At 33.4% G+C, this 12369-nt stretch overlaps 2 protein-coding genes across 2 annotated transcripts in view; one reads left to right on the top strand and one right to left on the bottom strand.

The window, feature by feature from the left end:
* nolo (ADAMTS-like no long nerve cord) overlaps positions 1 to 12369 on the bottom strand; it is a 219752-nt gene that overhangs the window by 18103 nt on the left and 189280 nt on the right. The window contains exons 13-17 of the mRNA XM_076129770.1: positions 8495 to 8737; positions 3485 to 3608; positions 3034 to 3155; positions 2435 to 2516; positions 1710 to 1877 (exon numbers count right to left, since the gene is read on the bottom strand). Of these exons, the coding sequence (XP_075985885.1) occupies positions 1710 to 1877; positions 2435 to 2516; positions 3034 to 3155; positions 3485 to 3608; positions 8495 to 8737 (739 nt within the window). The remainder of the gene's footprint in view (positions 1 to 1709; positions 1878 to 2434; positions 2517 to 3033; positions 3156 to 3484; positions 3609 to 8494; positions 8738 to 12369) is intronic.
* LOC142983156 (uncharacterized) lies at positions 5676 to 8051 on the top strand. Its single transcript, XM_076130026.1, has 2 exons — positions 5676 to 6499; positions 7596 to 8051. The coding sequence occupies exons 1-2, from the start codon at positions 5699 to 5701 to the stop codon at positions 8049 to 8051; spliced, it is 1257 nt and encodes a 418-aa protein (XP_075986141.1). The 5' UTR covers positions 5676 to 5698.

Below are 12369 nucleotides of genomic sequence, written 5' to 3'. Positions count from 1 at the left end.
TCTCGGGTTCGAATCCTGGGTCGGGCCAAAAAGTCTTTTCTGAGATTTTTTGTTAAGAATTTCTTAGAGATTGCCCGGAGTTAGGAAGTTGAGGTCGAAGACCTCCGTGCCTCGGAGAGCACGTAAAGCCGTCGGTCCTGCGCCTGACCTCTCACTGGTCGTGTCGGTTATCCGTCCCACCGGGCTATGAGAGTGATGGAATAGAGAGTGTACCTGTGTATTGTGCACACACTTGGACACTATAAACAAAGTCCTGCACAGATGGCCAGTTTCAATGAAACTGACCGCCGTATATCGGCTAGGAGGACATTATTAAATACGGTATCAAACAGTTCACTTAACTCATTTGTTTTACATATTCAGATTGGACTGTTTATTCATATCTGAAGTGGTTTCATTAGTTTTCCCCCAAAATTTAATGCATTTCTGTGCTGTTTCTTACGTAATTACGCTTGACCGAACGTGAAATAAAAATTTGACTATTACACTGACGCTGCCAGTCATTAAAATTATCTATCTATCTATGCAACCCGCTCTTCTGTCGAGCACAGGCCTCGATTCTGTGCTTGCCTCATCTTTAGTCCTACACATCTCACAAATTACAAAAGAAACATTAACTTTTATTAATCTATCATCTAGTTTTGAATATTAGTAATGACGGAACATCTTCGTTCGTGCCTTAAAAGCCCTTTAGACCGACTTTTTATGTGCCCTTCGAAGCACGGAGACGTCCAGTTCAAATACCACTATGCGGTCACCCATCTATGGAATGACCGCGCCAATGTTTGCTTAACTCACTGATCATTTACCAACCGGTGAGCGCAACTGGCTATGGGCCGCTTACTACTTTGTATCGGATTTGTTCAGACTTGCTATGAATATGAGTTTTAAAAATTTTATGTAGCGTGGTGTAGTTTTTGGTACAAAGTTTTGATGTATTTCAAAATACTATGCGGTCACCCATTTATGGAATGACCGCGACAACGTTTGCTTAATTCACAGATCGTTTACCAACCGGTGAGCGCAACTAGGACGCCTCATGTACTACTTTAGTCCTATTTAAAGCATATCACCAAATCAGTGTTTCACAAAAAGTCCTATGTAGCTGTTTCAGTTTTGGTTGGCTGGCGTCGTGATGTATGTGTTCGGGTTGACAGCTCGCACGCATGTGTTGCCATCTATCTGCGAATACTATGCTGCGATAACATCGATTTAGACTGCAATGTAAATTGTATTGCACGGATTGTTTTATTTCTAAATTGTGCGGCTTTATTTGTTTGGTGTGATTAGTTACTATGGTTTGTTGTTTATTTGCATTTGGAATAATGGTGTAGTACAAACGTAAAGCTGTTGAAGACTTAGTAGGTACTTTATAATTTTGTCCCCTAAAATACAAAATTGAATTATGTGGTTTATTGACTATATGGTTAAAATACAGTTTAAATCAGATATTGGAAACATGGCAAAATCTCAGCAACAGAATTTTAAAAAAATTATTATACTATTACAATTATTTTTGTGAAGTTCAATTAAGAGCGTGCGTGTAAAGGGTGTGCAAGGAGAAAGAAAAGAGCGCGCGCCGCGCTCATCTGTCAAGCCCACGAAGAAAGTCGCGAGCGAAGAGCGCGCCGTCTTTTCCGTGCGTAATCCGGTACGCTCTTAAGAACGCGCGATAGAGCGTGTGTTTAAAGGCGGCCAATGATACATACCTCTCTCTGTTTCACCCCTCCGCCGCAAGTTTTGGAGCACTTGGACCATTCTCCGGTATGCCACCTCACGGGGCAGTCGAGAACGTTGCAGTACTGTCTGTCAGGTGGTGGCGGCTGAGGACACATGCTGTTCGGTACTACCACTGTGTTCGTGCCGCCGCGGGTTACCTGGTGAAATAGGTGATTTGTTTAAATTTATTTGAAGGAATATTGCTAAAAATACTTTTCTTATCGTATTCTGTTGTTTCTTGCTTGGATTTTTCGAGTGTTTAATTTGATGACCAAATTTTTAAATACCACGACTTTAATTGGCAAGTAAAACTTTACTTGCCAATTACGGAGACTGCTCGGTAAATCTTAAGCAACTAATAGGAATTTTAAAATATATCTTGATCTGCTTTAAGTATCAATACCTATTTCTAAAATAATTGCAAAATGAGTCAAATTAAGTAGCGTGACATATCCCAGGAAAATAAATGATTCTTTTGAAAAAAACAAACCGACACTCAGCCGGAGCCGATTTTTATGGTAAAATCTCATTTTACTTGTAAGTATGTATATTTGCATAAATTCACTCATGTAAGTCAAATTGATATTTACTGAATCTACTACCAATGTAAAAAAATAAATTCGACATTAAATAAAACAATTGCTTTACTAACTAACCATCTTTGCATACAACATTAAGATCTAAGCAATTCAGTGAACATAACGCTAAACCTTACCTCATGTATACAAGTGACCTCTCTGGTCTGTATGCCGATGCCGCACGACTTGGTACACTGCGAGAATTCCGTGTAGTTCCATCTGTGATACAAACATAATACGTGAAGACTTGATTACCAATTTATATGAAAGATTTGTTCATAGATGTTAGCGATTTGTTCATTACTGTTGTAGATGTAGTACATTTAGTTAACAATTTGCAGCGGATTAAAATATGAATTACTTAAATAAAAATAAGTCATCATAAAATGTCTTCGTATCGCCGTCCTTGAGTAACGTACCCAAAAGACTGGAAGAATTGCCAGGTTGAATGGCAAATATTAAGTAGATGTAATTATTTAATTATTGTAAAATTGAATCTTTAGTAAAGTAGCAAATTTTTCGTAGTTATTACACACCCCATAGGTGAATCTCAAAGTTAGAAAAACTGTAAACTACTCGGTAATTTAATTTTCCTATCTTTTTAAATTCAGGCGTACGTAACTTGACATACCAAACTCGAGTAAAACGTTATGAAAAGTACTAGGATTCATACTAAGTTCGCAGTAAGTATATAAAGTATGCAACATTATTTAATTAATTAAAAAAGGTCACTCACCTAGGAGGACAAGGATGATCATTGCAAGTCCTGACTCTGTTCTCCGGTTTAGTGAGAGGATCACACATGTAAGGAGATGCGTTCTTTCCATCTTCGTCTCTTACGCATTGGATGATTAGTTCCTGTTGAAAAATAACGAATATTAACACACAAGTCTTAATTTTAAACACTTTGGAATCATTGTTAATTTATTCTATTCACGTAACCATCAAACAATAGACATATCGTATTTAAATATTGTTAAATTTTATGATGCCTGATTTAGAAATCTGAAAAGTTTTGTATGTGTGGTGTGGTGCTTTTCAGGGCTGTTGCAGTCATAATACATTAATGACATGTGTACAACATTTTAAACATCACTTCGACAACTGCCTGCCTTTCAGCGTTTACAAAGGAGATAATAATTTAATTTCGCTTTTAATTGAATAATTTGTCGAAGAATTTTACATACCTGAACACCGCTAAGACAGGATGCGCTGCAACTGGTGTAACCCTTTTCTTTCCATGAGTATGACTTCCCGGGTGATCCGGGAGCCACTCTGATGTTGCTTGAAGTTCCAAACGTTAGAAGGCGGCTGGGAAAGAAATATATTGTTAATAATGAATGTGAATGCAAATGACTAGAAGTAATAATAATAAATATGAGGTAGATTGAGTGTAATACTTTGATATTATAAGACTCTTTGTTGTAAAGAGTATACCGTTTTTATAATTTTGTTTGGCATGATTTTTTTTATTTTATCGTATGGTTAGTGGTCAACCTAGTGTCAAAGTTGTTCAAGCCGCCCGAAGGTTTTTGACATGGTTAAGCGACTGTCATCTTATAGCAACAACCGGCACTATTTACGTGCCGAAGCACGGAGACGCTCAGTTCAAATACCAAATTCAGTGCCAGAGATAATTCTCAAAATGTGATTACTAAAAAATAACACTAAAGTCAGATTCCGTCTAACCTATCAAAAGATTTATAACCATATTATGTTCAGTCACCTTAAATAAATCTTCAATAATAAATAGTGGTCGTTATTTGTAAACGACCTTAGTTCATTGATGTTAATCTTTATAGCGGCAAAAATTGAATGATGTAGGGCAAAGGCCTTCGCTAGTGCTATCAAAAATGTCTGGAAAGATATCATCTTAATGGTAGTGTTAGTATGACATAGACTGAAATAACTATAGTAGAATTATGTGCGAAAGTTGTGTAAATGATGTGGGAAAGTGTATAAAACCTAGGCATGGAAAGATCTGATATTATTATAACAAATGATGTACTACCTAAGTACCTTAGTTAACTGTTAGAGATCTTTATCAAATGTTTAGAAAGATCGGTTTATTTTGATGCTTTGATCATCATAACTGACATTTGATTCATAAAATTGTGCATTGTGCAGTAAATTACACTTGCTATTAATTTCCTAGATTAATATTTGAAAGTGTGTAAACTGGTCATAAAACAATAAAACCACATTTTGCGAGTTTTATTAGTCTGTTTAGTTTTAGGCGATCTCTTTAGTGTTTGTGTATTCATCGCATTTTTCAATTACTATTATTTTTTACACAGATAAAGACAGATAGCAATGAAAACAACATCCCAAACAAAAACAATTTAAAACAAGACTCTTAATACAAAATATTTTACACGAATTATTCTTCTAGACTATACACACTAAAAGGCCTCCCTAAATATTTAATAAAAAATTATAAGACGTGTGATCCTCCGATTATAAACGAGACGCGTCTGTTTTTCGATAAGTAAACTAAACCTCCCGGGCAACCTACAACACTCGTTATTACGGTCAGGGACTTCGAAAAAACCCCAAATTTGATCTATCCTAGACTTAGATATCATAAACGCAAATACTTTGCCTAAACAAACAAAACGTGGTACCTGGGTTTGCAAATGGTGACTAGAAATGTGGTTGTAGAATAATATATTTGAATTAAGGTGTTTATTTGTAGGCTAATATAACATCTTGTAGCTAGGTGTAATTAAATCTAAGTACGCTCTAACAGGTGGCTTGCTTAACGCTCAGTACGGCGCAGTGTTAAAGTTATTAGATTCAAGGTCCAAACGGAGATGCTGGTGCTTTTCTGGATAGTAGGCTAGTGGCAACGAATTATAGAAGAGTCCGGAAGTCCAGAATAGAGGTCATTGGCCAGCTGTTGGTAACTCGCGACTAGTACAAACGCGATTGAGAATTATCGATCGAAACGTCGGGTGAACAAATAAGGTATCCTTTTACTTTTCCATCGCGTTGAAGACCCGTTGCATTATAATATCATAGTAGATTTTTGTCTGCCTTAAAAATCAAATCAAAAATTTTGTCGGCGGCAGGTGTTCAAGCACCTATCGACGCAGTTTATCTAAACAATTCTTAGATAATACTAAAATACTTATCTTCAAGAATGTTCTCTCATTTACATTCTTTACTAGGTTATCAAAAACGTTACCTAATCTTTCGAACGCATCAAAAACATTATCATTAGATAACCTTTCATTTCCATATCCGTCCAAAAATATATCAGTTATTATTCAAAACTTATCGCAAACCTAATCAGTACAAACATTTATATTACACACTACATTTTATCAGCAGATATCAAAGCTTATCTCGCGATTAATTCACAATGAACCCACACAGTTGAAGTAGTCAGTCAAGTGAAAATGTCTTTGGAAGTCAATATTAGCGAACCGGACGAGTTCAACTGTCAAGAACTACATAGTTCTATAAAAGAAGTAGCTAAGAAGAAAGGAGTAGACGATTTTGAATATAATGTCGAATGTATTAGTGGGAAAGGAAGCAATTACATCGCAAATGTATTTCGTGTGTTGATCAAAGAAACTAATAGTGCAGAGAATAAATTCAGTGTGATTGTTAAAACTCTAGTGAATACTGAGAGACAAGTGCTCTTTCATGAACTACATAAAAGAGAAGTGATCGCCTACAACAATGTTATTAACAAGTTTAATAATATTCAAAGTGTTTTGGAAGAAGGAGTACGATTGTTACTACCAGAATGTCTTTATGCAACTGTTGAACAAATGAACGAAGTTATTATATTAGACGATTTGCAGAGCAAAGGATTTGAAATAGATGATAAACTAGCGAAGTTTGAATATCTAAGTTTCGAACAAGTCAGTACTGTGATAAGCGAACTGGCTAAATTTCATGCGATGTCTTTTATTGCACAGAAACACGATAGTGAAAATTTTGATAGAGTTGCAGCAGAATTTCACGATATTTTGTATCAAAATCAGTTTTTGAATAAAAGTAAACTGAGGAATTATATATTTGAGTCTTTTGATATGTCTTTAAAGTTGGTTGAGAATAAAGATGCTAAGAAGAAACTGAAAAAGGTGAAGGAACATATTTTGGAGCTGCTTCAGGCGTATGCTAAGCCTGGAAAGACGAATGTTTTGTGTCATGGAGACTGTTGGGTTAACAATATGCTGTTTAAATATGAGGTAAGTAATAACGGACATATTCATAACCCACTTTACGTAAACGATAAACGTTATTGTAAAAAAATAATTAAGAAAAATACTCTGGGATATTTCAACTCTATATTTTTAAAGACAACTCCCGCATTATGAATTGCTCTTATGTCGCGGAGAATTTTACAAACATACAAACAAGGGACACTAAGCACAACCAGACCCGAAACAATTATTTGTGGATCGCACAAATAATTGTTCCTGTGGGAATCGAACCCACGACCTCTCGACGCAGTAGTGTTGGCATGGTGACCTAAACCACTGCGCCACCGAGGCAGTCAAATTACTCTCACAGTTATTGATATATTACTGAGAATGTCCGCAAAAGTAGTAGATTTCTTTAAGTTATAATAAAAACAACAAAAATTATACCCTTATTATGTGTACAGTTCTTATCTATAGAGTAGTTAGGTTGATACTTTATAAACATACTCGTAATGTATCTTTATCATGTGTACGTAAATCGATTACTGCACCTGCTTATATTTCAAAGACAGTGTTATCACATTACATAAAACAGCAATCATTTATAACTTTCAAAAATAAAAAATAAGATTGCTTGACCTATTTCTTCAAAATGTTGATGCCATATTTTAATAAATTGTTTGTTTGTGATATAAAAGTGTACTCTACTGAAGACCTATAAATCTCTTGAATATTATTGATATTGTTTACCAATAATCAGTATTTACATATAAGTGACACTTCAAAGATAATTTCAAATAGGCGTAAATTCCGACAGCTACGTATGTAAAATAATAAGACAATAACAATATAATATGTGTAGTAAGTGTATCAATAGGGATAAGAAATAGTAAGGATCGTACCAAGTTATCTCTGGTCCCTGCCCCTAAAGGAAGAAGGCGTGATTTTATTTATGTTGGATGTAGCTATATGAATTATTAGACATTATAAATAATCACTGCCATATTACAGCCAATTTCATAAAACAATAGTTTTTATCTTCTAACGCAAAAAAAACATAAAAACGCTTCAAAATCCTCTCAGTCATTTTTTAATACATCGTAAACAGAAATGCTACTAACGTTGAATTTCTTTCTTCCAGGAAAACGAAAAAATAAAAATCTGCTTCATAGACTACCAGGCGATGCGCTTCGCTAACCCAATGACAGACATCCTATACTTTCTTCTCATCTGCACCGATTCAAAATTCAGATCTGAACACCTAGATCAGCTCAAGGACATCTACCATGACAGTCTAAAATCGTTCTTAAGACTATTTGACATAGACGTCAATTTCGTTTACACGAAAGATAATTTTATATCAGATTTTGAAGAGTTCCTTCCTTACGGTGTTCTAGCTGCCATGATAGAATTAAGAATAGTCACAATGGACCCAGAAGAAGATGCGACTTTAAAAAGAGCTAAATTGACCTCAAATTGGGATTTGTCTCAAGTACCTGATGAAAGTATGTTGTTCAGACATAGGGTCAATGACCTCGTGAATGAAGCGGTAGAGAATGGAGCGTTGGAGAAACTTTTGGAGAAAATAAATAATTAAGAAAAAAAAATGTTTTTTCTTTGTATTCCTGATTGTTTGTTTTGAAATAATAGAGACAAAGGCTTAGTAAATCATTTAGATTTTGCGTATGTTGGTCAGTGTCATTAGAATAAGTGCATATTACATCCAGAAGCTAGAGATTTGATTGGAGTAGACTTATTAAAAAAACTTTTGCTCGGTCAAAAAATAATAGATTTTGAGATCAGCTGTCGTTATTACACAAATGTTCAGATTACAGAATAAAAAACTACTTAGTAAACTACACAGTAAGAATTATCAAACTTGTACCTGGTTCAACCCCGGTATCTGAGGTACATTTAACGGTAGGTTATCTATTCAATAGCGTCAATTCTCATACAAAAAAAACGCTATTAAATAGATAAACTACCGCTAAACGTACTCAGAAACCGGGGGTTAGTAATACACAATTTATTACTACTCACCTGTCACCTCCACTATAAGACGGTACACTAGAATCCCCAAACGAAGTCCCATAAGCCATTGAACAAGGTTCCATCACGCATCTTTCCGTTTCCTCCGCAGGTTTCGGTCCCAAGCACTTATTATCAGGCAATTTGGCTATCGTTCTGCTGAATTCTAGGAATATTTTGCAATGAACTTCTTTTTTCCTCCAACCTTCGCCGCAGGTCACGCTGCAGGGGCCCCAGTCGTCGTCCTTGATGTAGCTGTATGAATAGAGTTTTAGTCATATTATGAATATTTGTTTGGCATAGGATAATACGGCAAAGTAGAGTTAGTATGAATTTTTTAAAGTCCAAATTCTGGGATGTCGTTTTGAGGAAGATGTTTTTAGAAAACCGATTTCAAAAATCAATATTATCAATATTGCTATTTTCTTGGTCTAAAAATAGCTTTACTATATTGTTATAAATGCGAAAGTCTGTCTGTTAAGATGTCACCTCGAAATCACTGAATCAAAATTTTGTGACATCTAGTACAGATAGTTCAAGATCCTGGAGATAAGGATAATAAAGAAATCAACCCCTAAACTGCTGAAATAGGGGATGAAAGTTTGAACTTTTGCGTATTGGTAGAAGTCATATTATGTTCTAATAGCTAGTATGTCTATCAATACAATAAGTTATTAAGGCTTTCACTACATATCGAAAATATAATTTTCATAAAATATTTTTAGAAACATTAAACAGGTGTTAATAATCGAATAAACCCTTGACCAAGATTGGATATTGAAAAACTGAAAAATATTTTACGTTAATTTCAAAACTTTTCACTTTTATTACAAACTGAATATGATTATAAAAGAAAAGTTTTTACTTTTATTCAGTTTCAGATAATAATATTATCAGATTTCATTTAGAATATTTCGAAGTTTTAACTAGTCTTTATTACTAAAGAATATAGCTATTCTAATTAGTTTAAGAGTTAGTGAATTATCCAATTATATTTTTTTACTTTATTAAGGTAATTCATACAAATTTTCTAATCGTCTGTCTTAACACTTTCAGGGCTGAAACATTGCAGACATTTTGATTAACTAATTTTGTAAATATAAGTCTGTCTGTCAATTTGTTGACCTTTCATTGCTTAATTACTGAAACGATTTTGATCAATTTTAGCGAGAAAACAGTTAAAGACCTTAGACAAAATATAGACACCTTTTTTCTATCGAATCGACTTTTAGCGGATTGAGAAATAGGGGATTAAAGGGTTTATACTTGATAACAAATCAGTCAGTGTTAATATAAAATTCATACAAACTCCATTTTGCTGTAACAAAAAAACGATTAGAACCTACATTGCCCATATTTTAATGAAAAAAATTCTATACTATCTATTGTAGATTCACACGGGTAATTATGGAATATCATGCGAGGTGCTAAGGGCAACTATTAATCCTAAATAATTTCGGGCTGGTATATGTTAAGTAATGCACCAGTTTAAATTGTATTTATTTCACCCAATACCTGAAAATTCGAACACATTAAAGAGTATTTTGGAAAAATTGTGTATCAATTTTGTGTATAAATGTTCTGTGCCAATCGGTTATAGTGTAAGCAAAGAAACATAGCAAGACATTTCTCGTGTTATTATGTGCAAGGAAATATAAATCTTATGTGCAGTGCATAGAGTAGAAAAATAGAAATCACAGTAGAAGTGAAGATGACGTGTGATGGTTTGGGGTATGTGTGGATTGAAATATACTGTGCATACAAATTTGTTCATTAATATTTGAAAGTTTTTGTAGTGTTTTTTTTATTTACAGAAGAGATGTTACGGAATTCTTCTTTATACAAGTCTTCTTTTTCATATTTATTATCTAGTTCTTACGTACTTTTAGTATTTTCGCTACGTGCTCCAAGCGGTGCTTTTTGCGGTAGATCTTCATATTTTTTGTTGCTGAATAAATTATTGTTATTATACATAGTTGTACGGTGTTTTACGTTCCCTTGAAGAAGTTTTGGTTTTATTAACACACTTTTCTGGTAAGTAGTTTTATATTTTCTTTACTCGAGTATATATTTCGCTTCAATTGGCTTTCTTTTCCGTAAAAATAATGTTATATACCTGCAAATGTTTTGTAGTTTATCGTTGTCTGTATTTTTGTTTCGTATATTAATAATGCTTCTTATTCTACAATCTCATGAAAACCATGCTCATGTTTAATTAGTTTTTTACTAATCAGTTAATTAGTTAAATAAATTAACCAATTTATTAATACGATCACCAAATCACTTGCAGGATCACCACAAGAAAGAGATAAAAAGATATCAAGTTGAGATCTCGAATATCGCTAAGAACTGATGTGTCTACAAAACATATTGGTATTCAGAGTTTTGTTTTTTTATGTTTTTTCATAAATCTATGTGATATATAGTGCAGACTAATTTATTTACAACATTCTGTGCTTGATATCGTACGAGCTTAAATATATTATACTATTTAATTTTCTGAACATAACGTATTAACACATTTCTAAGTATTCTTGTAACTTATACCAGATTTTCATTTAAATCTATCGTCTTTTAGAATCAAAGATCAAAGTGCTTCAAAGCAAATCCTTTCAAGTTCAAGACCTGATTAAAATTTATAGGTTTTGAATTATTAAGACCTATTTGGACACAGTAAGTCTTTCAGTAAAATTCAAACTATAAGATAACATAAAATTTCAGTTACTCTACTTGCTGATCGCCTAACCCCCGGCTTCTGGAGTACATTTAGCGGTAGTTTATCTATTCAATAGCGTTTAAACTCATATAAAAAAATGCTATTGAATAGATAAACTACTCCTAAATGTACTCTGAAACTGGGGGTTACTGATATTCAAAGAGGCAGCCTTATGTATGTGTACATAATAATATGTATATGTATAGCATAATATGTGTAGCATATATATGAAAAAATAAAAACTTTTTATTGGTTATCCAATTTTTATACAGGGATCCATGGACACTGTCCGTAAATTAGTTACGTTACGAAAGTTTATAAAGACGCAACTAATCTGTTTGCATTTTTTGATACCGTTTGCAATTTCTTCGATGCGATTATTATATTTTATAGTGTCATTCTAAAGCAGTGCTTTACCTAAAGTTTCATTTACAATGGTACCAATTTTGATGTTGTTGTCAATTTTAATTTCACTTCCTATAAAAATATTAACAAATTTTAAAACTGACAAATTAAAAATTTGTTGCTTCAATAATTTTTTTATTTTTCTTCCTGATTTCTCATAAACCAAGAAACTGTTATTTTCTTAACTAATTATATTTTCCAGTAACCCTAAATAAAAAAGGTAGTGAAATTTAAATTTAAGTAAGTGCAAATATACAAAATGGACACCATTGCTATAATTTCTTATATATAATTATATTTACAGTTTCTTATTTAAGTCCGTAACATCTCGATATTCTTCTAGCTTAATTTCTAAGCATCCCAGGGTGGGGTGGGGTCCCGTGTACACTCAATAAGGATCTAGAACGAACACTAGGAAACGGAAAGAATGGCAAAAATCGTCTTTAATACTGAACAGGGCAAGATTTTTTATATGCCAATCAAATGTTTGAAGGCAATAATGTGATGTTTTTAGCATTCAGAAAACTAATTATATTTGAAAATATTAAAAGAAAAAAAATAACCTTATATTTTTTTCAATATGTACAATAATCACAACAGAAATGAAAACGAAAGAACTAAATAATTTATTTTTTGCTTTTATTTTTGCGATGTCAACTTATTTGGAGTAAAAACAAATTTGAAAACGTATTGACATATGAAAAGCAACTATAATTTTAGCTTTTCAATTCTCACCCTTAAAGCACCAGCTATAAAGACGTTTTTG

Source organism: Anticarsia gemmatalis, chromosome 23 (assembly GCF_050436995.1).
Source record: "Anticarsia gemmatalis isolate Benzon Research Colony breed Stoneville strain chromosome 23, ilAntGemm2 primary, whole genome shotgun sequence".
NCBI lineage: Eukaryota > Metazoa > Arthropoda > Insecta > Lepidoptera > Erebidae > Anticarsia > Anticarsia gemmatalis.
This window is presented reverse-complemented; position numbering and strand designations above follow the sequence as displayed.

Excerpts from the sequence above, each read along its gene's own strand:
- LOC142983156 (XM_076130026.1), top strand. The coding sequence starts at position 5,699 with ATGTCTTTGGAAGTCAATATTAGCGAACCGGACGAGTTCAACTGTCAA. Across the intron at positions 6,500-7,595 it reads ATATGCTGTTTAAATATGAG|GAAAACGAAAAAATAAAAAT; the intron begins GTAAGTAATAAC and ends TCTTTCTTCCAG.